This window comes from Equus przewalskii, chromosome 9 (assembly GCF_037783145.1).
Source record: "Equus przewalskii isolate Varuska chromosome 9, EquPr2, whole genome shotgun sequence".
NCBI classification, from domain to species: domain Eukaryota; kingdom Metazoa; phylum Chordata; class Mammalia; order Perissodactyla; family Equidae; genus Equus; species Equus przewalskii.
Window position 1 is genome coordinate 69,499,387 of NC_091839.1, and position 26,154 is coordinate 69,525,540.

The following is a 26,154-nucleotide window of genomic DNA, read 5'->3' on the forward strand; positions in this document are numbered from 1 at the left end:
ACGAAAGACGGGTGGGGAGGCAGACCAGCTCTCTTCTTCACTTCTCCGAGCCAGGTCATCTTCCCATTTCCACTGCTCCTCACGGCCACCCCGGTCAGCTGTTTACAAAACCCAGGGCTCCGAAGCTGAGTCAGAGTGACCACAAGAGACAGGGAGAAAATGGGGAAGGAAGACACTCCCCGTTGGGTGGAGTACCACGTTCCCGGGGGTCTCACCCAGCCCCACTCGCGTCCCTTTCCCTTCTGCTCCCACGCTAGCACCCCTAATGCCGCCAAAGAACCACCTTACCCAGCTCGCCATGGAGCACAGCCCCAGGACGCTCCCCATCTCCACAACGTCGCAGAAGCTGCGGACGCCAACAAGATGGAGACAGCTCCTCTCTTGCCTTTCGGGGCTTATTTACTATCTGCGAGCCACTTCCGGCGCAGAGCCCACCCCGCCCCTCAGCTTTGCGTCACTTCCTTCAAGGCCTGGGTGGGCTGGGATGGAGAGGGCGTCGCGCTGAAATTGCGCATGCGCATCCCTGGAACCCGAAGTTGGTTTGTTCCGAGCAGCGTATTTCAGTATCGCGCGCGGAAACCAGCTGGCTGATGCAGTGCTTGCCAGAGTTTGCCAAATTAAGAAAACGGTGTGAGAAAAACCCACCTTTGCTTACTATTTACTTGAATTTGAGTATTAGTAGAGGATAGAGCTGAGGTGGTAGTTGGTGTTTTGTCCTCTGTCAGAGGAACCTCTCTTACTGCTCTTGGGGAATTGCTTTCTCTGTCTCTATTCGTTTTCCCACTTTTGCTTCTTTTTTTCTCGCCTAAATTCTCAGTTTATTCCTGCAGCCCACTAACTGGGACAGGTTTTATTGGGCTATTTCTATTCGTTTGGGTGCTTCCAGTTCTTTTTATCACTTCAGTTTGCTGTTGACATTCACTTAATTTCTTGTCCTATTAAGATGCTACAAGAAGGTGGCATATTCAAAAATTTTTAGTTAGATTAAAAGACATACTGATTATAAAAACTCAAACATTATTGGTTTTTATTGAATGTCACGAGCTGTTGACAGATTTGGAACCCTTGTTTGTTAGGTGATAATGGACGTCTCCAGGAAATGTATTCACGCAAAAGTTCTGTTTTTTGCTTTTATATTGATTGGTCCCTGAAGATATTCTTGGAGAAGAGTTTGGCACACAGAAATAACTAAAACTTGAAATACTCCTTGTAATAATAATAAGAAAGTGTTATGAAGTCTGCAACAATTGGATGGGTGAAGGAGAGGTAACACCTAGGAATCTGGGAGAGCTGTGGCCATAAATTGATAGGTAGTAAAAAGGAAGGAATTGAACTGGATGAAAGATAATGAGTTTAGTTTGGACATGTTGAACTCAAGTGCCATCCCTCAGCACTTGAAAATGTAAGCTTAAAAACCAAGAGTTAATGAGAAACAAAATTTAAAGTAATTAACCTTGCAGCTATAGTTGAAGATAGAGGATTGAGGAAGATAACCAGAGAGAAACGTTTTGGTGTTACAAGAGGCCTTAATATGGAACCAAAAAAAAATTAACCCTGGAAGAATTATCAGGTGGGGAGAAACTGTTGACTTAGTTTTCACCTTTTCACTTTGTTTGTTAATGTCATCTCCACACACCCCTCCTTCCAAGTTGTGCATTTTAAATTCTGCTTTCAGTATAAAGGTAGGTGAAAATACCTTTGGTAAGCTACTTGACTCCTCAGAATCTCAGTATCCTCATTAGTACTATATCAACCCAAAAAGAGTTGTGAGGGTTAAATAATATCACATGGTCTTATAAATGATAGGACCATGTGTAGCATATTGTAGACAATCAATACAAGCTAGTTTCTTTCCATTTTTTTCTACCAAGACTAACTAGCTTCTGTGACTTTCCAACCTAGAATACACACAGTGTATACCCAAAGGGATACTTCAATTTCTCAGGTAATTTCCCCAGGTTATCTAACATTTCCTGGTCTGTATTCTTGGGAAGGATAAGGTATTGTGACCCTAGCATGGAAGCTTACTTCCCAGACTCCTTGATACTTTTGTGGATGAAGCCCAGATAGCGTTTACTCTTAACTGATCATCTAAAGATCTACTCACTTGCAATTTCTGATCTGGGAGCTGTGTCTTTTCCTCAGGCAGGCCTGGAGTTATTTATCTGAGATCAACTTACAGATCCAATAATAGAATAGTATTTTCACTATAGGGATCATAGCTTCTGTACAACAAGTTTGTTTCATCAAAAGCCTTGGGAAGACATTTTGGGGAATCTGCAATTATGGGAGATCAGAAGACGATCTACCAAATCCAGTTAAGAAGGAGTGGAGAGCTTGTAGGAGAGAGTTTCAAGAAAGAGAGCCAGAGCCACATTTTTGTCTCCCTAAGGAGCTTTATCTGGATGCTTAAAGGGCACTTAAATGCAATATATCAGAAAGTGATATCACACAATAAACTATGAACATCTTTAAAATTTGAAATATTTTGACCTACATAAAGGTACGGAGAATAATATCATAACCGTGAACTTTCCACTATCCTTGAAAAATAAAACATTACAAATAGAATTGCTTCTGATTGCATTGCTTCTCCCACTTCCCCAAGAGATGATCATATTGAATGAATGTTCAGGACCAGTCACTATCTGTGCTACAATGTCTTCACTTTGCTGACTGTTGCAAATTGCTCTTCAAAGTGGTTTTATCAATACGTACTCTCTCCATCAGTGTATGAGAGTTGCTCCACATCTTTGTCAGCACGGGGTTTGTGACTGTTAATTTAACTATCATGAGAGAAGTGAAATGTCTCACTATGCTATCAGTTTGCGTTTTCCTGATAACTAGTAAGGTTGAGAACTTTTGTTTATTGACTATCAGGATATCCTCTTCTGTATAAAGTGCTTTTTCAAGTCTTTTGCCCATTTATCAGTTGGGTTATACATCTATTCTTTATTGATTTGTAAATGGTTTTAATATCTTTCCGGATACAAATTCATTGCTATGTGTGTAACAGTTACCATCCCTGCATCTGGACTTACTCTTTCCTGTTTTTATGGCGTACTTTGATGACACCTTAGTGTAGGTTTAAAATTTATTTTAATGAAGTCAAATTTAGCAAACTTGATCCTTAAGTTACATGATTTTGTTGTTCAGAACTTCTTCCTAGTACCAAGATTTTAAAGATGTTTTCCTCTGTGTATTTTCTTCTAAGTTTTTAAAGTTTTGCTCTTCACACTTAGGTTTTTAATCCACTTAGAACTGATTTTTTTGTGTCTGGTGTGAGGAAGAAATCCAATCAGTGATGTGCTGGTAAACTGGCTCTCCAGGGGGAAAAATGGCCCTTATATGTAGCATTTGCTGATTTCCATGGTATAAATATCCTCACCATGGCTGATTCCCATCTAGTAATAGTTTAACAATGCATTTGTGAAATTGTTGACTATTGAGCAACTGGTCGGTTTGATCTAGCTCCAGCATGCCACTAGGGTCAATTATATTTTAGGTTTTCTTATGGATAACCAATTGTCCTAATATGAATTAGAGAATAATACATTCTTTTTTTCTCCTCTATAATACCATTGCTGTCATATATCACATATATCATGCGTGTCTGTTTCTGAACTCTGTTCTACTTTATGGACTGAATTGTCTATCCTTGCGTCTCTAACACATAGTTTTAATTATAGTTGCTTTAAAGTAAGTCTTGATGTCTGGAAGTGTGAATTTCTATACGCTATTCTTTTCTCCAAACTTGTTTTGGCTATTTTTGGTCCTTTGCTTTTCTCTATATATTTTAGAGTCAAGTTGTCAAATTAGCATGATAAGTTATATGGTCCCAGTAATCATAGGACACTGATCATGTTTTAGAGGTGTGTGATAAATTTGACTATCAGCTTCTTAGTGGCTAGAGAGTTTCTCAACAAAACAGTGTCTGAATTTTAGGTCAGACAATACTTTATTATGTGAGATTATGCTTTACAAAGCAGGTTTGTTAGCATTCTTGACCTCCACTCACTAAATGTCAGAATTATTCCCTACTCCTAATTATTGAGATAACCCTCTAAGGGACACTGTAACCATTGGTTATAAACCAATGGTAAATAAAGAAGGAATTAATTTTTAATTATAATTAATAGTGTCTCCTTGCTAGCTGTGAAAAATTAAAATGATGGCTTTTTCAGATTTGAAACCAAACACAACACAAAACCTAGTTTTTTTCCATACATACCAGCTATTTATGAGGAACACAGTTTTTCCAGGCTACTTCTTATAGCACAAGTCAAAGTCAAAATGTCAAAGTATAAATTAGTACAAGTAAGTAAATTAGTAGTTTAAAAAATCCTGCTAAAAAAAGAAACCAACTATTTAGTTACTCACCTCTCTTATAGTGTGACCTGATTCAGGAATCAACTTTAGAATATCTCGAGTGGGCAATTTCTAAGATATTAGAATATTAATTTTTTTATGTTAATAGGGAGCCACCCCAAAAAAGATTTCAAATAAGTTTGGGGAGTACTGCATATTATATTCTTGTGATTGATGTTGCACATTAACATTTTGAAGTATCTAAGAATTCCTGCTCTCTTGTTTTCTAAACTTATTTGACTTTGAAAAACCTTTGTTCTTTTCCATGAAACATGGATTAATACCTGTAACAATTAATATTTTATGGAATATAATTTAAAAAATACTGATGGAGGAAAGGATGGACTGCATAGCCTTCTGGCAATCCTCCTGGAATATCATTTTTCATAAGTGAGCTTTTGGTCAGAGTATAGCATCAAAGAGCTCAAGGTTATATTCTTTTGGCAAGAATCTGAGCGTGAGTGCTCTATGTTGCCAGTTAAGGACAAGATATAAAATTTAACATTCAAATAAATGGGATGTAAAATTAATAGTATCTTAGGGGAATTCAGGAGTAAGATCAAGATGCAAGTCAGAATAGACATACACAGCAGTGGACTGAGAGAATTCTGCAATACTATAGGCAGGCTTAAAGTTTTCCTGCTTTGCAGGACATTTGTCCCGTCCAAAACGTCCGTAAGACATTTGGTCCACACTGAAAGTTCCTTGATATTTGGTCATATTTAGTCCTGTCCAGAACGTCTATGGAGACATTGTGTCCATGCCAAAAGGTCCTTGATATTTGGTTCTGTCCAAAACCATTTGGCATGGACCAAATATGCTCGTGAATGTTTTGTACAGGATCAAATATCAGTGGCCTTTTGGCATGGACTAAACATCTTATGGACCAAATGTCTTATGGATATTTGAGACAGAACCAAATGTCTGCTGATCATCTTCCTCAGAAGACAGAGTAGATTCATTCTCACACGTGGATAAACAAAGAGTTAAAGCTCCAAGTAGAGCATGGTTGTGATTTTAGGCTGAGAAAACTGTAAAGCACACTTACCAAGCTTATCCTGGTAATAGCAAAAATTTCAATAATGCATTCATAAAAATCAATTTAAACCAACATAATCCCCATGATGATTTAGGCACAAAATTTACCCTTGTGTAACTAAATAAGTTACTCTGAAATAAAGACTTGACTATCGGTCATTAATTATTATGAGAATATCTACCCAAAATAATAATTTTGGTTTCAGAACTTACCTGTATGGCAATAAAACCATATCTTCAGTGTAAAGGAAAATACTTAACTTTATATTTTCTTTGGCAATCCATGCCTGGCTTTAAATCAAGAAGGGTCAAAACACCTCTCTGCTTTATAATATTCTGGAAATTACTATCTGATCTGTAAAGAGGTCATTACTATTATCCCTAGTTCTCAGATTATGTTAAAGTACAAGTTTAAGAAAAACAAGTAGCCCAGGCTTCATATTGAATTCATATAGAATACAGTAGTCTCCCCTTAACTGCAGTTTTGCTTTCAATGGTTTCAGTTACCTGTGGTCAACCACGCTCCCAAAATATTAAATGGAAAATTCCAGAAATAAACAATTCGTAAGTTTTAAGTTTCGCATCTGTTCTGAGTAGCTTAGTGACATCTTGTGCTGTCCCAGTCCATCCCACCCAGGACATGAATCATCCATTTGTCCAACTATCCACACTGTATATGCTACCCACCCATTAGGCACTCAGTAGCCATCTCAGTTATCAGATCGACTGCCGTGGTATCACACTGCTTGTGTTCAAGTCACCCTTATTTGACTTTTTAGTGGCCCCAAAGTGCAAGAGTAGTGAGGCTGGCAATTTGTATATACCAAAGAGAAGTCATAAAGTACTTTCTTTAAGTGAGAAGATGGAAGTTCTCAATTTAATGAGGAAACAAAATTGTATGCTGAGGTTGCTAAGATCTATGGTAACTTTTACTATAGTATATTGTTGTAACTGTTCTATTTCATTATTTGTTATTGTTGTTAATATCTTACTGTGCCTAATTTATAAATTAAACTTTATCTAGGTATGTGTGTATAGGAAAAAACAGTATTTGTAGGGTTTGGTACTATCCACTCTTTCAGGCATCCACTGGGGGCCTTAGAATGTATCCTCTTTGGATAAGGAGAGAGTACTGTAGTCCATGACTGATTTTTTTCTCCAGAATAAGTGTGAATAATTAAATATCTTTTTAAAACATTGGTTGCAAATGCCTCGTAATACCGCTCTACTCTTTATTAAGGGTTTATTATTATAGAATAATATGAAACCAACATTCTGGATTTCATGGCATTGTACCTTTTGGGGCTACCCCACCACTTACTCCTGAGCTGCTCCAGTTCCTGCTCCTGAAAATTAGCACTGTTGAAACTTTTCTCTTCTCTTAGAAGGTTAAGATTTTTCCTTTCTTACTATCTTTGCAAAGCATAGACTAGGAAGAAATTAGTTCAGTATCTTATGCAAGGGCTGGCAATTTTAGGAGGCATATAGAATGTATAGAGTTCCTGTTGCAGATTGTCAATGATGACCCAGATGTCAGTTTTCACTGGTTCCTTGGCTGGTTGCTGCTGCCATGCTCCTTTCTTTATTGTCTAATGGTCATCCATAGACAAGTCCTTCCCCACTACTTGTTGCTGGAGATGCCAGTGCGCAGAAGTGAGTAGTCTGTAGCCTTACACCCTCTCCTGTAATTCCTCAATTATATCCATGAGGAAATGGTTTAGAATCTTGCACATCACATTAAAAGTTCCCAGTTTAACCTAGAGTCAGTGTCCCTCCACCAAAGGTAGCTGAAGTCGGACTTACTTTGGTCAGGAGTCCTCCCTGCCTTTATACACATCTCTGTATAAACTTTAAATTAATTAATTTTTTTTTTTGGTTTGAGGAAGATTGTCCCTGAGCTAACATCTGTGCCAGTCTTCCTCCACAATCTTCCCAAAGCATGGCTTGATGAGCAGTGTGTAGGTCTGCACCTGGGATCCAAACCCACAAACCCTGGGCCACTGAAGTAGAGTGCATGAACTTAACCACTACACCACTGGGCCAACCCCTAAAATTAATTTCTTAATGGACTATAGCTATGAAACATTGTGAGACTCTAACACACTTCTAGGGAAAAAATCAGGTCACATTTTTCTGGATATTAGAAATACGCTGCTCAGTTCCCCTGTCCTCGGTAGACCAACACTGAAACTAGTGAGAGCTAAAACATTTTGGCCCCCAAAATAAGTTGTCTTAAAGGAAGGATGAAATCTGTGCATAGTTTACGTTGTACAATACAAGGAGAGAAAGGGCCTACGAAGTGCATTTTATGGCGTTAATCCTAAAATAATTTAATCCTACATGTAAGCATGTTTAAATATTTTACTGTATTTTCTGTAAGAATAAGCCAGAAATAGGTTAGGACATAATAGCCCATAGGGGTCAGTATAAACTTAGAGTTGGAAGAGACCATATCCTGAGTAAAGACGTACTTTTGTCGGTGAAGACAGACTTTTATATTTTTGAAAAATAAATTTAAAAAGGTAAAATATTAGAGGTACAAAAACTCTCCTAAGTTGTTACCGTAATATTAAAATAGCAAGTGAGCAATTTTCTTTCCACACAGATTTTCCTTTTTGCCCAAATCTAAGCCAGTAATTCCCATGACAACCAGATGTGTTTATACCAGTGAAGTAGATGGCTACAAAAATATATTTATTTCAGGCAGAACATGTATAAATTTAGCGAAAAAAAGCAAACATTCACCATGTAAATAATGAAGTTGGTAGAGAATTCAAATGTTTCTAATGTTTAATTACTGTTTTATAATCTTTGAGAGTGTCTACTTGAAGAAATGCTAATGGTATTTCTGAAACATTTTACATCTCGAGAAGTGTTAGGTAGGGGCTGACCCGTGGCATAGTGGTTAAATTTGCGCACTCTGCTTTGGCAGCCTGGAGTTTGCAGGTTCGGATCCCAGGCATGGACCTACACACTGCTCATCAAGCATGCTGTGGAAGTTTACCACAAACAAAATAGAGGAATATTGGCATGGATGTTAGCTCAGGGGCAATCTTCCTTACCAAAAAAAAAAAAAATCGAAGAAGAAAATTAGCTAAAGTATGTTTAGGATTTATTGACCTCACATAGGAGTTGATAAAAGATAATATTATCATATATTAAAGAACTTTTATTAAGTACAAGCATTTATTCACCAAAAATGTTACTTATGCTACTGAAAAGAGACAACTGTTTCTATTTTGGCATTCATCAGATTTTTGAATTCTGATTAAATATGTTATTAAGATGATGTCTAAATCAGTGCTTTCCAATAGAAATGCAATGTGAGCCACATTTGTAATTTAAAATCTAGTGGCTGCAGAAGAAATTAATTTTTAACAATACGTTTAATTTAAACCAATATTTCCAAAATGTTATCATTTCAACATGACATTAATAAGAAAACTATTAATGAGATAGTCTACATTATTTTAAGTCTTCTAAATCTGGTTTGCATTATATAGAGTTATAACACATCTCAATTCAGACCAGCACAATACAAGAGCCCAATAGCCCCATGTTGGACAATGCATATCTAAAAGCTGAGAGAGAAAACTGAAGCAATTATTCAGATGATCCAGTACAAGCTAAACAAACAAACATACTTTTCTTTGTATAAATTATTTAGATATTTCAGGACAAAGTGGTTTTAAGCCTGTGCGTTTACTTCTGGTATTGAATCTGCTTCATCTAATTGATTTTTTGTATACAAATAAAATCTGAGAGACTTGTAAGCAGGGTAAATGTTAAGTTCTTATAATTATTTTCACTATCATACTGCTATTTTATATGTACAAAATCTGCCAGATTTGATTTTCAAGTGTTTCAAATATTCCACAATCCTATTTTAACCAACTTCTTCATTTGAGTTTCTATGGCCTTAGCTTTCTCCCCTCCAGAATTAGCTGTAACATCAGGATGGTCCCCAGAGGCTCTTGACATTTTAAGTACCCTCATCTCAAGTAACTTCAGACAGTTCTTGTTGATTCTCACCCAATTCTCTACACCTCACTCCACTGCCGGTATTCTCCATTACCCCATATAACACTTCTGCAAATTCTCACGCAAAGCTCATCCCTTTTTATTCTCTTCCACTGAATGATCAAAAGCTTTGGATACTCTTTTTTCACGGTTTTTACTCTGTTGACAATTTACTTTAACTTCAAAAATGATTAGAACAAAAGTATGGATACTTCCACACTTTTCCTGCAAAGTTTTACCCAATTCAATAACTAACTGGTAAGGACTTAATTGTTTCATCAAACATCCTAATATTTCCTAGTATTAAGGTCTTTGTATGTAGAACCCATTCTGCATCATCTTCAGAAATCCCAGGTTTAGCTGCTTGGCAGCATCTAGGTCTGTCCTTTGTTCTATTATTTCTCCCAAATGTTCATTCAGAGTCCTGGAAGAGCTTGGCCTAGCTTCCACTAGTTCCACCATATTGCTCATTAGTCTTTCCTCTTTCAGGAACAGTCCTATCTTCTTTAAAGAGTTAGTGTCACAGGAAGTTCGTGTATGAGCCAATCACAAGTCATCTTCCGCTGACATCTCCTAAAGGGAATTTTCTGCCTCAATTGGCCCAACTTATTTATATTATATAGTAGAGTTCAGTCTCCCTGGGAATCACCTAGTTTTTGAAATCTTCTCCAAAGCTGTAGGGCTGAAAGGAGAGCTCTCTCCACCTAGTTTCTCTGCCATGGAGAGAACATATTCAGCACCGTTACTATCATTGCTATGCACATTTCCCCTTCTCAGCGACACTCATCCAGCAGTTTAGGTGCTATAACAGGGTACCCCTTGGTTCAGTTCTATGGTATGCTTTGATCCAGGCATGGTTGGACGTTACACCACAGTTGAGCAATCTTAAATGGTAGTCATTAGTAAGAGAGAAAAAACATAACCAGAGTCTGTTAATAATATATGGGAATTATGCTTTATGAAGTAGCTCTCACTTATAAATGAAGTCCAGAAGATGGACTTTTCCCATTGGATCTCCATATAGAAACAACCTTGGACTAAATGGCAGTGGAGGGAAGTGTTTCAGAGAAATGCTTAAGACCAGAGCAGGGCTGCCAGTGCTTGAATGCTAGCTCCCCTTCAGATTAGCTGTGTAATCTTGGGCAAATTCCATTTTCTGTTCTTCAGGTTCCTCAATTTTAAAAGAAGGAGAGTTGACAGTACCTTCTTCATAATATTGCTGTGAGGATTAAATGAAAATAAGTAAAGTGCATAGAATAGTGTCTGGCCCGAGGTAAGTGCGCAATAAATATTAACTACTACTTCTGGATATCAGGGACTTTCTTCTCTTTAGTCTTCTTATTCTCCAAAGACCTCTACCCCACCCCTGCCATGCCCCTGCCACGATTACTTTCTTAATCTTTTAAACCCTATGTCTAGCTCTCAGATATTTCCATCTACTTTTCTCAATAAAACTGAAAGTGGAATAGGGTAGGGGCTTCAAGCACCTCTAAATAAACAACTACAGGACAAAACAAGCCCTTTTCTTACTTATATTAACTTATTAAAGCACAACTCCCTTGCACTGTTTTGTAAAGAGAATGTTCCTTTCTTTCTTCTCTCCCTTTCCCCCTCCTCCTCCCCATCCTCCTCCCTCTTCCTTTCCCTCTTACCAGAGACCCCCATCTCAGCAGGAGGAGAGGTTGGAAGTATATAGAACTTATCCTGGAGGGAGGGCAGTCTGGGATTGGCTGACATAAGCATTTAAGCATGCTAAGAAAGAAAGAGAGAAAGAACTGGGGCTGTTCCCATCCCCACCTCACCTCCAGCCATCATGGCCTCACAGCCAGAATTGCATTATTGTCTTTGCTTAAAACAACCCCTGGTGCAGTAGTTAAGTTCGCTGGGACTGCTTTGGTGGCTGGGGTTCGCCAGTTCAGATCCCGGGTGCGGACATGGCATCACTTGGCAAGCCATGCTGTGGTAGGCGTCCCACATATAAAGTAGAGGAAGATGGGCACGGATGTTAGCTCAGGGCCAGCCTTCCTCAGCAAAAGGAGGTGGATTGGCAGCAGATGTTAGCTCAGGGCTAACCTTCCTCAAAAACAAAACAAAACAAAAAGAACACCCCTGGGCCCTGTCTGGCACCATTCACTCGCCCATTGTACATCCTCAGTCAGGCCAGCCCCCTTCGACCATGTCCATCACTCCGTGCGGAAGCACTGCCAGCATGTTGGACAAACTGCCCTGCAAAGTCGCTGACATCACCTGGCCTCCTGGGATGTAAGGCCCTGGATATCGCAAAGTATAAGATGCCAGGCCTGATGCACAGGCGGGAGATGTACTCAGCCTCCAGGCCACTGAACGGCGCCCGCGTCACAGGCTGCCTGCACATGACAGTGGAGATAGCTGTCCTCATTGAGACCCTCATCGCCCTGGGTGCTGAGGTGTGGTGGTCCAGCTGCAACATCTCTACCCGGGACCATGCAGCAGCTGTCATTGCCAAAGCGGGCATTCCAGTGTATACCTGGAAGGGTGGAACAGATGAGGCATACCTGTGGTGCTCCTGTGGAGACGCTGTACTTCAAGGATGGGCCCCTCACCATGATTCTGGACGATGGGGGTGACCTCTCCAACCTCATCCACACCAAGTACCTGCAGCTCCTGTGGGGCATCCGAGGCATCTCTGAGTAGACCACACGGGGGCCCACAACCTATATAACATGATGGCCAGTGGGATCCTGAAGGTGCCTGCCATTAATGTAAACAACTGTCGCCAAGAGCAGGTTTGACAACCTCTGTGGCTGCCAAGAGTCCCTCATAGATGGCATCAAGTGGGCCACAGACGTGATATTGCGGGCAAGGTGGCAGTGGTAGCGGGCTATGGCAACATGGGCAAGGGCTGTGCCCAGGCCCTGAGGGGTTTTGGAGCCCATGTCATCTTCACAGAGAATGACCCCATCAACACACTGTAGGCTGCCATGGCGGGCAATGAGGTGACCACTATGGATGAGGCCTGTCAGGAGGGCAGCATCTTTGTCACCACCAAAGGCTGTATTGACATCATCCTCTGCCGGCACTTGGAGCAGATGAAGTGTGATGCCATTGTGTGTAACATCGGACAGTGATGTGGAGATTGATGTCAAGTCGCTGAATGAGAATGCTGTGGAGAAGGTGAACTCAAGCCTCAGGTGGACCGCTACTGGCTGAAGACTGGATGCCATAGCATCTTTCTGGCAGAGGGCTGGCTGGTCAACCTGGGCTGTGCCATGGGCCGCCCCAGCTTTGTTATGTGCGACTCTTTCACCAACCAGGTGTTGACACAGATTAAGCTGTGGACCTACCCAGACAAGTACCGTGTTGGGGTCCACTTCCTGCCCAAGAAGCTGGATGAAGCAGTGGCTGAAGCCCACCTGGGCTAGTTGAATGTGAAGCTGACCAAGCTGACTGAGAAGCAGGCCCAGTACCTGAACGTGTCCCGTGATGGCCCCTTCAAACCTGATCACTACTGCTACTGAGAATGAGGCCTGTTCCTTGCCTTTCAGCTGCTGCCCTTGCCTGGATCCCACCTCTCCTCCCCAAGAGCAAATGGCACCAACTTTGAGATTGTTTGTTAATGTCCCCCATCAACTCCATGGGGCCAGTCACTCAGTTTTTGGCCTCCCTGCATCCCTCATACTCTTCTAAGTTTGACAGGGGGAATTGAGAAGCCCTTCCTCAAACCCTGTCATGATGGAGGTACACGGGAGATACACACAGGGAACCATTAGCTCAGGGGTTTTGGAACTGCTCACTCCATCAGTCCTTCCTTAGGCTGGAAGTCAGCAGTGGTGGTCACAAAGCCCATCCACTTTGCCATCTAGGCCCTCACCTGGCCTATGGACTTTATACTCATATTCTCGGTTTACAGCTTCACTGGTTCCTCAGCCCATGACAGATGAGAAGGAGCTATTTCAAAGGGCAGGGAGGAGCTGTTGGGGTTTGAATGTTCCTAAGAGCTTGGCTTAGTGCTGGGCGTTCTCTTAAACCTCAGCACAATGGAGTTGGTACCTTCGGTCCCCATTTTACGGGGTTTAGAATATACTCTTAAGGGATAACCAAGAAAGGACAAGAAAAATGACAGCCAGAGGTTGAGAGGGCTCAGAGAAACATAAATACATGCATAGATCTGCCTCCACAATGTAATGTGATGGTTCCTGTCTCAACCCTGGATCAAAAAGAGATTAATTTGTACTATAATGTTTACATAATGTTTGTAATGTTAAAAGAGAGTAAGAAGGTGGGTAAATAAAAATTTTGGTGCCTAAAAGAACCCAAAAAACACAAAACAAATCCCGGGGAAAGAGAGAGGAGAGACGATGACAGGCTTCCTCAGCAGCATTCTCCCTTGGGCCCTGAAGGACATAGCAGCCTTGGATCCTCCCTGGACCAAATTCCAGTTCTGTTCACCTCCAGTCTAGAAGCTGCTTCTTCCTCAAGCAAATTTCTAAAATTTGGTGTATTACTTATCTTTCATTAATAAAAGTTACAATAAAAATGTCATTCTATATAAATTATACAAACCAAAAAACACTAAAAAATAAATAGAAAATACTATTTTTTTATTCACAATAATTGGGAACTTAAGTCAGTAAGATTTACTAAATTGTTATAAAATAACTACCCATCTTCTTTTCTAGGAAATAAAATTCTTTTGACTGTTTCAAAGCTTACTTGCTCCAATTTCTCATTTTCTATAGAAATGATTTCTAGATTTGATGGTCTTCCTTGTGACATGGTACACCTTAACTAGTTGCTAATAATTTTTAATTTGGGGAAGCTAATTTCTCCACTGGCAAATAAGATTGCATAAATATTATTTTATATATATGTAAAGTTACATATATTCCGAAAGCTGTAAAAGTATTTAAACTAGTACTAAATATAATGTAATATTCAAGAAGAGTCATACCAAGGAATTCAGTTATTTGAAACATTTCTCTTGCATAAATTGAAATACAATGTATATCAACCCTGTTAAAAAAGATTTACTTTCATCAATTTGAAATTAGCTATAACAAAGTTAATAGAATAAGATATTTCACTACAGTATAGTATAAAATAATTATACAAATTGCCCATCTGTTAATAATATTTATAATGCAATTAAAAATGTTCCCATTAATAAATGTGAATCATGCCTCCTTAGATGAGTAACGACTGTATAGTACCTTCCTGAACAGTCAGATCTGACAGATCTACTCTGCAGTCTGGAAAAATGGAGATAATGGTTTTTGAATAGATAGCCGACGATGCCTAATACTTAGCAACTGCAAGCTGGCAGCCCACAGAGGGGTTAAGAGCTGAGGCACTGCGTCTCCCCTGCTCCACGGGCTTCACAATGTCTTGTTGTGTTGCAGTTGCTTCAATCATCTATAGATTTATATTTCGTTTCTTCATTTTTAAATTATTTATCCTTTCCACAATTTTTTATTTTTATTTTATTTTTTTGGTAAGGAAGATTGGGCCTGAGCTAACATCTGTGCCAATCTTCCTCTATTTTTTGTGGGATGACTCCACAGCGTGGCTTGGTGAGGGGTGCTAGGCCTGCCTCCAGGATCTGAACCTGTGAACCCCGGGCCACCGAAGCAGAATATGTGAACTTAACCACTACACCACTAGGCCGGCTCCACTTTCCACAAAGATTTTAAATTTCTTAATATGAATACACAGGCCTTTTATTTTTCATAATTCTGTTTTAATAATTAAGACATTTAAAGCAATAGATTTTCCCCAGAGTAACTTTTTCCATTTCTTGTAGATATTAGTGTGAAACATTCTGCCTTTCATTGTTGTCTATAAAGCTTATGGTTTCCTTTAAAATTCTCTTTTTGATATGTTATCAGCAATACTGATATTTCTTAATTTCCAAATAGAAAAGACTTTTCTAATGTTATTGGCTTATGACTAGAAAAATGCTATAAAATGTCTTATTTTATCAGTTTGTGACCAAGCATCTAATTGGTTTTTCTAAATGTTACACTGACATAAAAAACAAAAAGTGTGTTACCGGGGCTGGCCCCGTGGCTGAGTGGTTAAGTTCGCGAGCTCCGCTGCAGGTGGCCCGGTGTTTCGTTGGTTCGAATCCTGGGCGCGGACATGGCACTGCTCATCAAACCACGCTGAGGCAGCGTCCCACATGCCACAACTAGAAGGACCCACAACAAAGAATATACAACTATGGACCAGGGGGCTTTGGGGAGAAAAAGGGGAAAAAAATAAAATCTTTTAAAAAAAAAAATGTGGCACTTTAAAAAAAAAAAAAAAAAGTGTGTTACCTATTAGAGGAATGTAAAGATCCATAAATCTATTAATTTAGGTTTATTACTTCTATTATTCAATTACTCTGTCCTTACTTATTTTTTGCTTATTAGATAAATCCAGTTGTAAGCGGGCTCTTTTGAATATGGCATCATAATTAAGTTTTTAAATTACATTTTTTTTTTTTAAAGATTTTATTTTTTTTTCCTTTTTCTCCCCAAAGCCCCCGGTACATAGTTGTATATTCTTCGTTGTGGATCCTTCCAGTTGTGGCATGTGGGACGCTGCCTCAGCGTGGTCTGATGAGCAGTGCCATGTCCGCGCCCAGGATTCGAACCAACGAAAGAAACACTGGGCCGCCTGCAGCGGAGCACGCGAACTTAACCACTCGGCCACGGGGCCAGCCCCATTAAATTACATTCTTCTTGCGTTTCTTATAGTATTTACTTTGTATTTAGTGGCTATTTCTTGATTATGTTCAGGTTTATGGTTATATTAACTTCTTCAATTATGACTTTTTTAATTACTCCGAATCCTCCTTTATTCTGCTGTATTTTACCATTAATATTCACCTTCTCCAATATTTATATTACTATTCCTGCTTTCTTTTGATTTGCTTTAAATAATATTATTTGACCTTCTGCTATTTCAGTTGAAGCCATCAGCACTTACACTTCTTTTCTCATCCTCCTGCCCCAGTTTTTATTTTTCCATTTCTAAGGCATGGGGCATATAACATGTACACTCTCTTCTGATCCTCTCAGCCCTGAATGTATTTTAATATCAGTTCTACAGTAAAATATGGTCAATGTTCACATCCAGTATTTTGCTGTAGTTTCTTGAGTCAGCTTTGGGTTAGTGAGGTTCTTCTCTGTGGATTCTCCAAAGAGGACTTACGAAAACAAGATTCCTTGAGTTCTTGCTTGTTTAAAAGTGTTGTTTTGCCTTCCTATTTGAGTAGTAGTTTGGCTGGAAATAAAATTATTGGATCACGTTCTCACGAATTTTTTTTAGGTGATTAACAGTTGTCATTTTTTAATTTTATTTTTTCACTCCTTTTTTTTTTTAAGATTGGCCGTGAGCTAACATCTGTTGTCAGTCTTTTTTCTTCATATCCCCTCAGCCCCCCAGTACACAGTTGTGTATTCTAGTTGCTGGTCCTTCTACTTCTGCTATGTGGGACGCCGCCTCAGCATGGCCTGATGAGCGGTCGTAGGTCCACATCCAGGATCCGAGCTGGCAAAACCCTGGGCCTCCGAAGCAGAGTGTGCAAACTTAACCACACAACCACAGGGCTGGCCCCCTGTCTTTTTTTTTAAATTAAATATTTCTGTGGAGAAGTCTGCGGTCAGTCTGATTTTCCTCCCTTTGTAAGTAAACTAATTTTTTTTAACCTGCATCTGCAAAGGATTATTTTATTAATTTCAAATTCAACAACTTTACTAGAATATACCTTGGTATTGAACATTCTGAGTCAAGTTTCCCTGAAGTATGGGGAACCCTTTTGTGGGTAAATTCAAGTTTACTTTTTTCAAGAAAGTTGTCTTGAATTATATCTTTAATTATTTGCTTATTTTAGTTTACTTTTTTCAAGAAAGTTGTCTTGAATTATATATTTAATTATTTGCTTATTTTATTTTTCTTTTACAGAAACATCAATTATTTATATGTGACATCTCTTTGCCTACCTTTCATACATATTATCTTCCTTGTAATCTTTTTTTTTGAGGAAGGTTGGCCCTGAGCTAAAATCTGCTGCCAATCCTCCTCTTTTTTGCTGAGGAAGATGAGGCTTAGCTAACATCTATGCCCATCTTCCTCTATTTTATATGTGGGACATCTGCCACAGCATGGCTTGATAAGTGGTACTAGGTCTGTGCCCAGAATCTGAACCAGTGAACCCTGGGCTGCCGAAGCAGAGCGTGTGAACTTAACCTCTATGCCATAAGGCTGGCCCCCTTTGCAATCTTTTTAAACTCTTTATTTCTATTTCATTTTGCTCAGTTTCTTCCACTTAGTGCCTGACCTCTGCTAATTCACATTTCCTCTCTCACTGTCATTTCCTCATCTCTCCACTAAGTTTTTATATCTATCTTTGCTTTGTGCTCTTGCTTCCTAGAAGTTCATTTGCTTTTTTAAGGTCAGGGTTAACTATTTTTATTTGTTCCAGGGCATTGTCTTTTCAGTCCATGATCATCATCTTCCACTTGTTTTTCTTATTCCTTTTCTTGTTATTCCTTATAATATCCTTATATACATCCTGTGCTCATACTATTTTAATTTCTCATCTTTAAATGGTGAGTTTTGTCCTGGGTTGGTAGTTAAAGGAGATTGATGTGGAGAAATGACCAGCACCATATTCCACCCTATTGGAAACTTTCCTTTTGACTGAGGATTTTTTTTGCAGGATGGGAAGGGTGTCATTTATATTTTATTTCTCCTTAGCCAGTGGAATTATTCTCATCCTCCACCACTCCACCAAAGTTTCTCCCTTCTTTTTCTTCTGTTTTCTTTTCTCTTTTCTTCTGGTACTGCAGCTTCCTTCTGTCACATATGAACTTATTTTCATGATACTTCAGTTAACCCTACCTCTGCTTTTCATATCCAAACTAGGTCCAGAGAAGCATTTTTAGTCATTATCTACTAATGGTTTTCACCATTGCAAGTAAGGAATTTAGGTTTTCATATCAAAGTGTGTCCTCTCTCATTGAAAATTGGATTTTGCTGGTTCTTTTGGGGATTTACAGCCAAGGCATCCCCTCTTTGCTCCCTCCTGACTGTACTCTTATTTCATCTCCAGTAATTTTTGTCAGCCTCTTCTCCAATTTCATCTAAGATTTAGCTGTCCCCTGATTTTGCTGAAAATGAGATTGTGTAGCTTTGTTTTTCTTTCTCCTCATTCTGTTTGGATGACTTCCAGGAGTAGAATGGGGAAAATGCCAACTTCCACTTCCATCTTGGAGCTGGAAGCCTAGAATTGTGACTTGCATTTCATTTATGCTTCAATCATTCCACACTGCTTGGATTTTATCTAACACACCATGAACCTTCTTATCTTCCTGTTGTAGCTCACGCATGTATTTCTACCTGAAATATTCCCAGCATTATTCCCCAAAAATGCTTTTATCTAGCTGATACTGATTCATCCACTAAAACCCAGCTTAGGTGCATCTCCTTTGCAAAATTTCCCTGGCAGCCTCCCCTTGGTTTCTTGGCCAATCTCTGAAATTAAGTGTGATGACTTATCTACTCTCTCTGTGACCTGTGTAGTTTTGCATGACTGCGTTTACCTCATTGTATTGTCATTCTGTTGTATTTTATTAATCCCGCAAACTGTACTATGCTTCTTGAGGACAGTGACTGTGTCTTAGGCATTTTTGTAACCTCAGGCTAGAAAAATGTTAGGCCTGTGATAGGCAATCAATAAAGCTCATCAAATGAATAAATAAATGCATTGTTTAGAAAGAAAAGACTAAAAATATTGATGACTGGTAGGTGATCTGTAACATCATATTTCTGAACAGAAAAGAATTATTCATTTAAAATTTAAGGTTTTTAGAAAGTTTGATAAATAATTGTATGGGTATAACTAGAAAAATTAGCAATTCAGCTCAGAAAATATAGGTTTGTGTGAATATAATTACAATGAGTGCATCTATTTGTTTCTCAGAGATTTCCATAGCCAGTTTGTTTGCTGTTCAAGTAGAAATGTGATTTTTGTTGCTTCCAGTAACCCATGCTCCACCTGTGATCTGTCAGCAAGAGTGCTATTTCTGTCTTTTGCATCCTCATCAGTAATAATTATTGCAATTAGATCTTAGCTGACAATTCTCATTCTGCGCTATGAGAGAAACATTCTATTATTCTTTCTGTAATAAACAACTGGAGAAGTTAGCTTTTTAGTAAAATGAAAAAGTAAGTATTACTTTCGTATAATCTAGAATCAGATATCTTAATGTCAAGTTTAAGAGTACAGTGTTTCGCTTTTAATCTCTTGGGAAATATATCTCTGACATTTAGAAATATGAATCTGATATATATCTTCCTCAGTTGTGCATGAGCAAAACTGCACTGGACTTGGTTGGTTAATTATTCCATAAACTTTTAGGAAATAAAGACAGGCACATGAAAAAGAGCATCATGTAATATTTATTTTTTCTTTTTTTTTTGCTTTGTTTTGAGGAGAAGGTAGTAATAAATGGACTGCATACTATAAAAAGCAAATATAACAGAGCACATTGTATTGTTCAACCAAATAAAAGATATAATAAAGCTACTTAAATACATTTTTATTGATAGGAATAATCAAAACCATTTTGCATGATAATTAGTTATAAATGATAAGAACTTCTAATATGCTTACAGGTGCCTTCTTTGTCTTCGTTTGTGTTTGGACAAATAGAATGTAAACATGATGTTTTATATAATGTTTGACTAAGTATATATGGTGCCTAAAAAGGATCTTATCAATATGTATACTAGAGAATGTTTTCCTATATTTCACTCCTAGAAAAAGGTTGATTTGGGGCCGGTCCAGTAGTTAGGTTCACATGTTACGCTTTGGCGGCCTGGAGTTTGCAGTTCGCATCCCGGGTGTGGACCTAGGCACTGCTTGTCAAGCCATGCTGTGGCAGGCATCCCACATATAAAGTAGAGGAAGATGGGCATGGATGTTAGCTCAGGGCCAGTCTTCCTCAGTGAAAAGAGGAGGATTGGTGGCAGATGTTAGCTCAGGGCTAATCTTCCTCAAAAAAAAAAAAAAAAGATCGAGTTTTCAACAAAGAAATCAGTGAAGGCTTCGACTGTGACATAAAATTGCTATCTTTATTAAACTGCTCCAACATTTCCATGTGAGTTTTAAAGGGTACGAGCTCTCCCATCCCTCAAGTAGCCCTGGGTAAATCAACCACTTTAAGCTGCTCAAATGTTGTTTGTGTATGGTGGTGGTTGGTGGTCTTGGTACAATTCTGAGCGGGGAGGAGACAGTGGCAGATATCTCACCAAATTCCCAGAAGTGAAACAAATGGGAAATGTTAGAAATGGAATGTAGCCATCAAGAATAAACAAAAGCAACTACATTTACCATGAATCTCAAACAATCACTCAAATCTATATTAGCGTAAACTTGAATTTTCATCAGGTACAAAATAAAAGCAAGGAAATGTTGAGCACTCTGGTGGAACTCTTCAGTAATAAAATTGCTACTAAGCTGGTATCCTGCTCCGTGTGTATACGTTACCTTGCTTGGTCAGGAGGAAATCTAATGATAAGATTAGGAGTTCAGTCTCTTGAGCAAATTGCTCAAACAGTTTGCATTAATTCCCTCACTTGGGAAACAGGAATAATTATAGTATCTACTTTATGGGGCTCTTGTGATGATTAAATGATATAATACAGTTAAAGTGTGTAGTGGCACACAGTAAATACTCAGAAAGGTGTTCTATTATTTTCCTATTGCTGCTGTTACAAATCACCACAAACTTAGTGGCATAGAGCAACACAAATTTATTATCTTACAGTTTTGAAAGTCAGAAGTCCAAACTAGATCTCTTGGGCTGAAATCAAGGTGTTGGTAGGACTGCATTCTCTCTGCAAACTTTGGGGAGAATCCATTTCCTTGCCTTTCCAGCTTCTAGAGGTTGCCCACATGCCTTGGGTTGTAGCCCGTCATCACTCCTACCTCTGCTTGTGCTGTTGTATCTCTTTCTTGACTCTTCTGCCTCCCTCTTTATCTTTTAAGGACCCTTGTGATTACATTGGGCCCAGCTGGATAATCCAGGCTAATTTCCCATCTCCAGACCCTTAAATTAATCATACCCACCAAGTCCCCTTTGCCTTGTAAACTAACATATTCACTGGTTCTGGAACTTAGGATGTGGCCTTCTTTGGAGGGACCATTATTCAGCCTACCACAGGTGCTATGATTTTGTCAGTAACTGCAGAGTTTGTCATTTGTCATTGCTTGGTTAATGAGGTTTTTATTCTCCTTAATCTTTTTATAATTTTTGTCTATGGAAAATAACTTCATCTTTTAAGAAAATATTTCAATATTCAAAAATATATAACACATTTGCAGAGTATTTACATGAATATTTTAATGAAGTTTCTGATTTCTTTCCTTAAGATCTTCTCTGGAGAAGCATACTGCTATCACGTTTAAGTAATGTGTGGTCTTCATCATGCCCAAAACACTATACGGAGCATTTAAACGCGTGATACCTATGCAATTTACTGTATTTGCAAAGTGAAAGCATGCCCTTTACACAGTAGGTGTTTTTAAATAAATATTTGTTAAATTAATTAAGGAATTATAGAGCTGGTGTGACATGAACTCGACAATTCCTTTTAGTTTTGTTTCCATGAATTGTCCCTGCTTGAATACCCCATTATGGTATAAATTCCATCAGGTCATAGATTATTTTATATGCTCTGATAGTACTGGGAATGCCTTTGCACGTAATAGACATTCAATAAATATTTATAAATGAATGAATTTGAGTGAAATTGAGGGCAGGCGGAAGTAAGTGAAGGAAGATCTGGATGCCACTGAGTAGTTAGTTATTTAGTGTCCCTTTTTGCCTTTTCTTGATCCTGTGATAAAAATATTTCTCTAGGATACTCAAAATTTCTAATGTCTTTCAAAATTATTTTCCTGGAAATAGTCTAAGATATCAAAATCTGGAAATTGTGTTTATTTTTTCCTGGATAGATTATGATTTTCTATGAAAAAAAAAAATCGAGCAAGTATGTTGACAGTCCTAAGTGAATCGCTGCTACTAAACCTTGTGACATTAACAAGTCTAGTGAAAAGCAATGTATGACATTTCTATTGAGAGACTCTCTTAGGGTTTCCTTTCTACCTCCTATCCCATCCCCCAAACTCTGGTAAAATAGAAGGGCTTTAGTACAAAACAGTATTAAGTTAAACTCTAGCTCACAAAGCAAAATTTTATGTTCTATTTTGTTGTTCCTCAGTCATAGAAAGGGAAATAAATGTGGTACATTACAATGTAATATCTCAATAAAACTTCACTCGTTGGATGAATGGAACCTGAAAACATTTGACCCCTTTTACACATGAGCGAGTAGAACAGGTGAGTGTCCTGGAAACAAAACTCGAATCTATGGCTTGTCTCAGAATTTAATTTAGAAGGCCAGAAATACGAGTTGCTATGAATTTTAACTAAGAAATACCTTGCATCCTTGAAGAATTTAAAAACTTTTCCTCTTAGCTTTTAGAAGTATCAAACCAATTTAAAGGTTCATGGCATTCACATCATCCCCTATTCCAGAAGTTATCAGTCTTGACTTAGAAAGTTGGGATTAGAGAGATGTGGAGAAGCAAGCAAGTCTTGCAGAAAGTTGATTGCTTTTAACAACAAAACCCATGAGGTGCTCTCAGTCACTGGGGAAGGAAGCAGAAAAATAAACTGAACTAAGAGGATAAAGCTTGATTGTGAATATTATGTAAGTGAATAAAAAATAAAACACCTCACCCATAATGTGATTGCAAATAATTCCATCATTATAGGCACATCTTGTCATTTGTTGTTCCCCAAATTCCCAGAGGATTTTTTAATTTTGCATTTACTTACAAGTAAAAATAAGATTTTTCTGGTGCATTTACTCCCTCTTCCAAAAATGCCTGCAGCCAATATTAGTTGCAAACGGATTGATTTTTGATTCTTTAAAAGCTCTTTGGTGCTTCTTCGAGAATACTCTCTTCTGTAGGCCCTGGGAGTGGAACCATGTAGTAAATTCTTTTGACTTTCACAGCTTGTGAAAGTCGTTTTATATTTAAAGTCAGAATGTAGGCTTCATAAAAAGCAGATATTATAATGCTCAAGAGATTTGTGTAGGCATTATTTATGCCATCCATAATTATGCCAATCATAAATATGGTAGCTTTTATATAGATAAAACCAGTGTTGTGTCTGAGCAAGTAGAATAGCTGACTATCTCTTCTAAAAATGGTTGTTGATACTTTATATATTTATCTACGAATTAGTATGTCAGTTCAAAATGGAAGTTTTATTCTATATAGATGTTCAAATTTTATCTTGAAATTACACATTAAAACACTTGAAACTTGAGTCTGAATGTTTAAGATTAAGAATCCTGACATTTTATAAGGTTATTGATTACTTCCTGAAGTAGGGGAGAAATATATGGAGTACAAAACAGCCTACAATTTAAAAGAAATGTGTATATCGTTTCTCTGCCTAGTAAGGTTTAGTCCTGCCCAAAGCATGATAATGGAGTGTTCCACAATAGAGGCCCTTTTAAAATTGTGAAATTTTGACATGAATCATAGTTTTAAATTATAACTAGATTTGTTTTCTTCTTAATACTCTATCTAGGCAGTGCTTGAATTATTAGAGGTAATATTTTTGTCCATTAATGACTGATATTTTTGTAATATATATTTACTTTCAAAACATGATTGTCAAATTAAGAGAGCTGATGCTCCTGAATGATATTCCATTTCAAAAGGAAAAATGAACAGAATATTTTAGTTGACTGTTTATCCATTTTCCAAGTTAGTCCCTTGGTTTTATATTTAATTTGGAGACAGACATTTGTTTCAGGGTAGGGAACATAATCACCTAGCTGCTTTTCCTGTACATGACTCTTAACATCATCATCATCATCAATAATAATAAATTAATCCAAAACCTGTATTGTATGCAAGCCGTTATTACAAGTATTTACATGTATCATCCTCATCGCAACTCTACAAGTGAAATATTATTAGTATTCCTATTTTACATAGGAATCGGAAGCCTGGAGAAATCCAGTGATTTGCTGAAGGCTGCCCAGCCAGTAAGTGGCAGAACTTCAGGCAGCCACTGATAACTGTTGCCTGTTAGTAAACCCTGTGTTATTATTTTGAGAATTTGATCTTATATATTTTACTCTGCTGTCATTCAGTACTACTCAATGACTGTACTTGTGTCAAGCTTATTATGTTTATTATCATCATTGAAATTCATAATTGTAGGTGACCTCTACTCACAGATATACATTAATATGCCGGGGAGAGTGGGTGCTTAGACTGTTGAGGATATGATTGAGACAATGTTGTGAATCTTCATAGGCTATGATTGAAATGTGCCAGATACTTGAAGGAATTTAAAAGGATTAAGAGATCGTCCCTACCTTCAAGGAGTTTCCAGTCTTATACAGACCTTTAGGATCTAAAGGTAAAAAGATCTAGGATGTTTCTAGGCCTAGCCGAATTCTAAATATTTAAGATTTAAACAAATGATAATTAAAATGGGAGGTACCATGACTCACAACTTCTCTTTAACAGCCGCTGTGCACTGCCACCCAGAATCATGGTGCTCTCCCTTTCATTCATGTTTTTTCAGTTGTTTTGAGACATTGAACTCTTTCTTCTCTAGGGCCTTACCTCATGCTTGTTCTTCTCTCCAAAATACACCTCATCCTCCTTGTACAGTTTTACTACTATCATCTAGCCTAGTGCCCTACACTGAGGAGGGGCTCAGTGAAAAATTATTGAGTGAATTAATGCATTTGTTGATACCTTGCATGTTTTCCACACGATGTTCCTGCAGCAAACATATTAATACACTTTTAAATAATTTTCTGAAGTTAAAAATGGCTTTATCAAATATCTAAAAGCTCATCTAGAGAAATCAATGCAAACACACACTAAATCATATAGAAATAATTCCATGTGCTCAGTTTATGTAATTGTTAAAAGGTGTGGGATGGGGTCTTAGAAATTAGAGCCCATTTTCCATCTTAACTGAGAATCATCCCCATCAACTCTTGGAATATGGACAACCGCCAAGAATAAATAGGATTTAACTTTTGGAAAATAAATTCTGTGAGGAATTGTTACAGGAAGAGGGATTCTTTAGCTCTGCGAAAAGAAGGAGAATCCTGAAATAAAAGGAAGGCCAAAGTAGAGATCTTTTTCAAATAGGTTTGGTACTTTCCCTATTAGAGATTCACAGCACACCTTATCCTTTTTAAAGGCTTTGAGAAATCCTGAGATAAACCTATTAAGCCAGTGTTTTTCAAATTTATATGACTTCAGGACTTTCCATCTCTTGAAACAAAAGAAAACAATTAACATATATCACATCTCATGGCTCATGCTTGGGGAAACACTGTTAAAATAGACTCTTTTTCAGAACACGGTAACTAGGTAGTCTACATTTACATTGAGAAGAAAATAAGACAAAGTGGGATAACTGTATTAATCTGTTACGAGGGCTATAAGTAAGAGTTCTAAATAAGAATTTAACAGGAGAAACATCAAAGGCAGTGTTATAGCAGAAGATGAAGTACAGGTTTATGACCTGAAGGGTGATGATAGGAATCCTTAGCAGACTGAAGAGTGCCTGAGGATTGAATACTTAACTGCCTCTGTTCATGTCTTCTTTATCATGAGTTAATAATGAGTAGGATCGTTTGATT

At 38.1% G+C, this 26,154-nt stretch overlaps 1 protein-coding gene, 1 long non-coding RNA gene and 1 pseudogene across 4 annotated transcripts in view; 2 read left to right on the plus strand and 1 right to left on the minus strand.

The window, feature by feature from the left end:
• The window catches only part of SERINC1 (serine incorporator 1), a 39,005-nt gene extending 38,519 nt beyond the window's left edge, over positions 1-486 (minus strand). The window contains exon 1 of one of the 3 annotated variants that reach the window (XM_008528621.2): positions 289-486. In XM_008528621.2, the coding sequence (XP_008526843.1) occupies positions 289-327 (39 nt within the window). In that variant the 5' untranslated portion in view covers positions 328-486. The remainder of the gene's footprint in view (positions 1-288) is intronic. The other 2 variants (XM_070556914.1, XM_070556916.1) reach the window with 2 other exon arrangements.
• LOC139073396 (uncharacterized) overlaps positions 482-26,154 on the plus strand; it is a 75,734-nt gene continuing 50,061 nt past the window's right edge. Inside the window, exons 1-2 of the long non-coding RNA XR_011522070.1 lie at positions 482-628; positions 10,594-10,699. This is a non-coding gene — a long non-coding RNA (uncharacterized lncRNA). The remainder of the gene's footprint in view (positions 629-10,593; positions 10,700-26,154) is intronic.
• LOC103556469 (adenosylhomocysteinase pseudogene) lies at positions 11,636-12,994 on the plus strand (annotated as a pseudogene).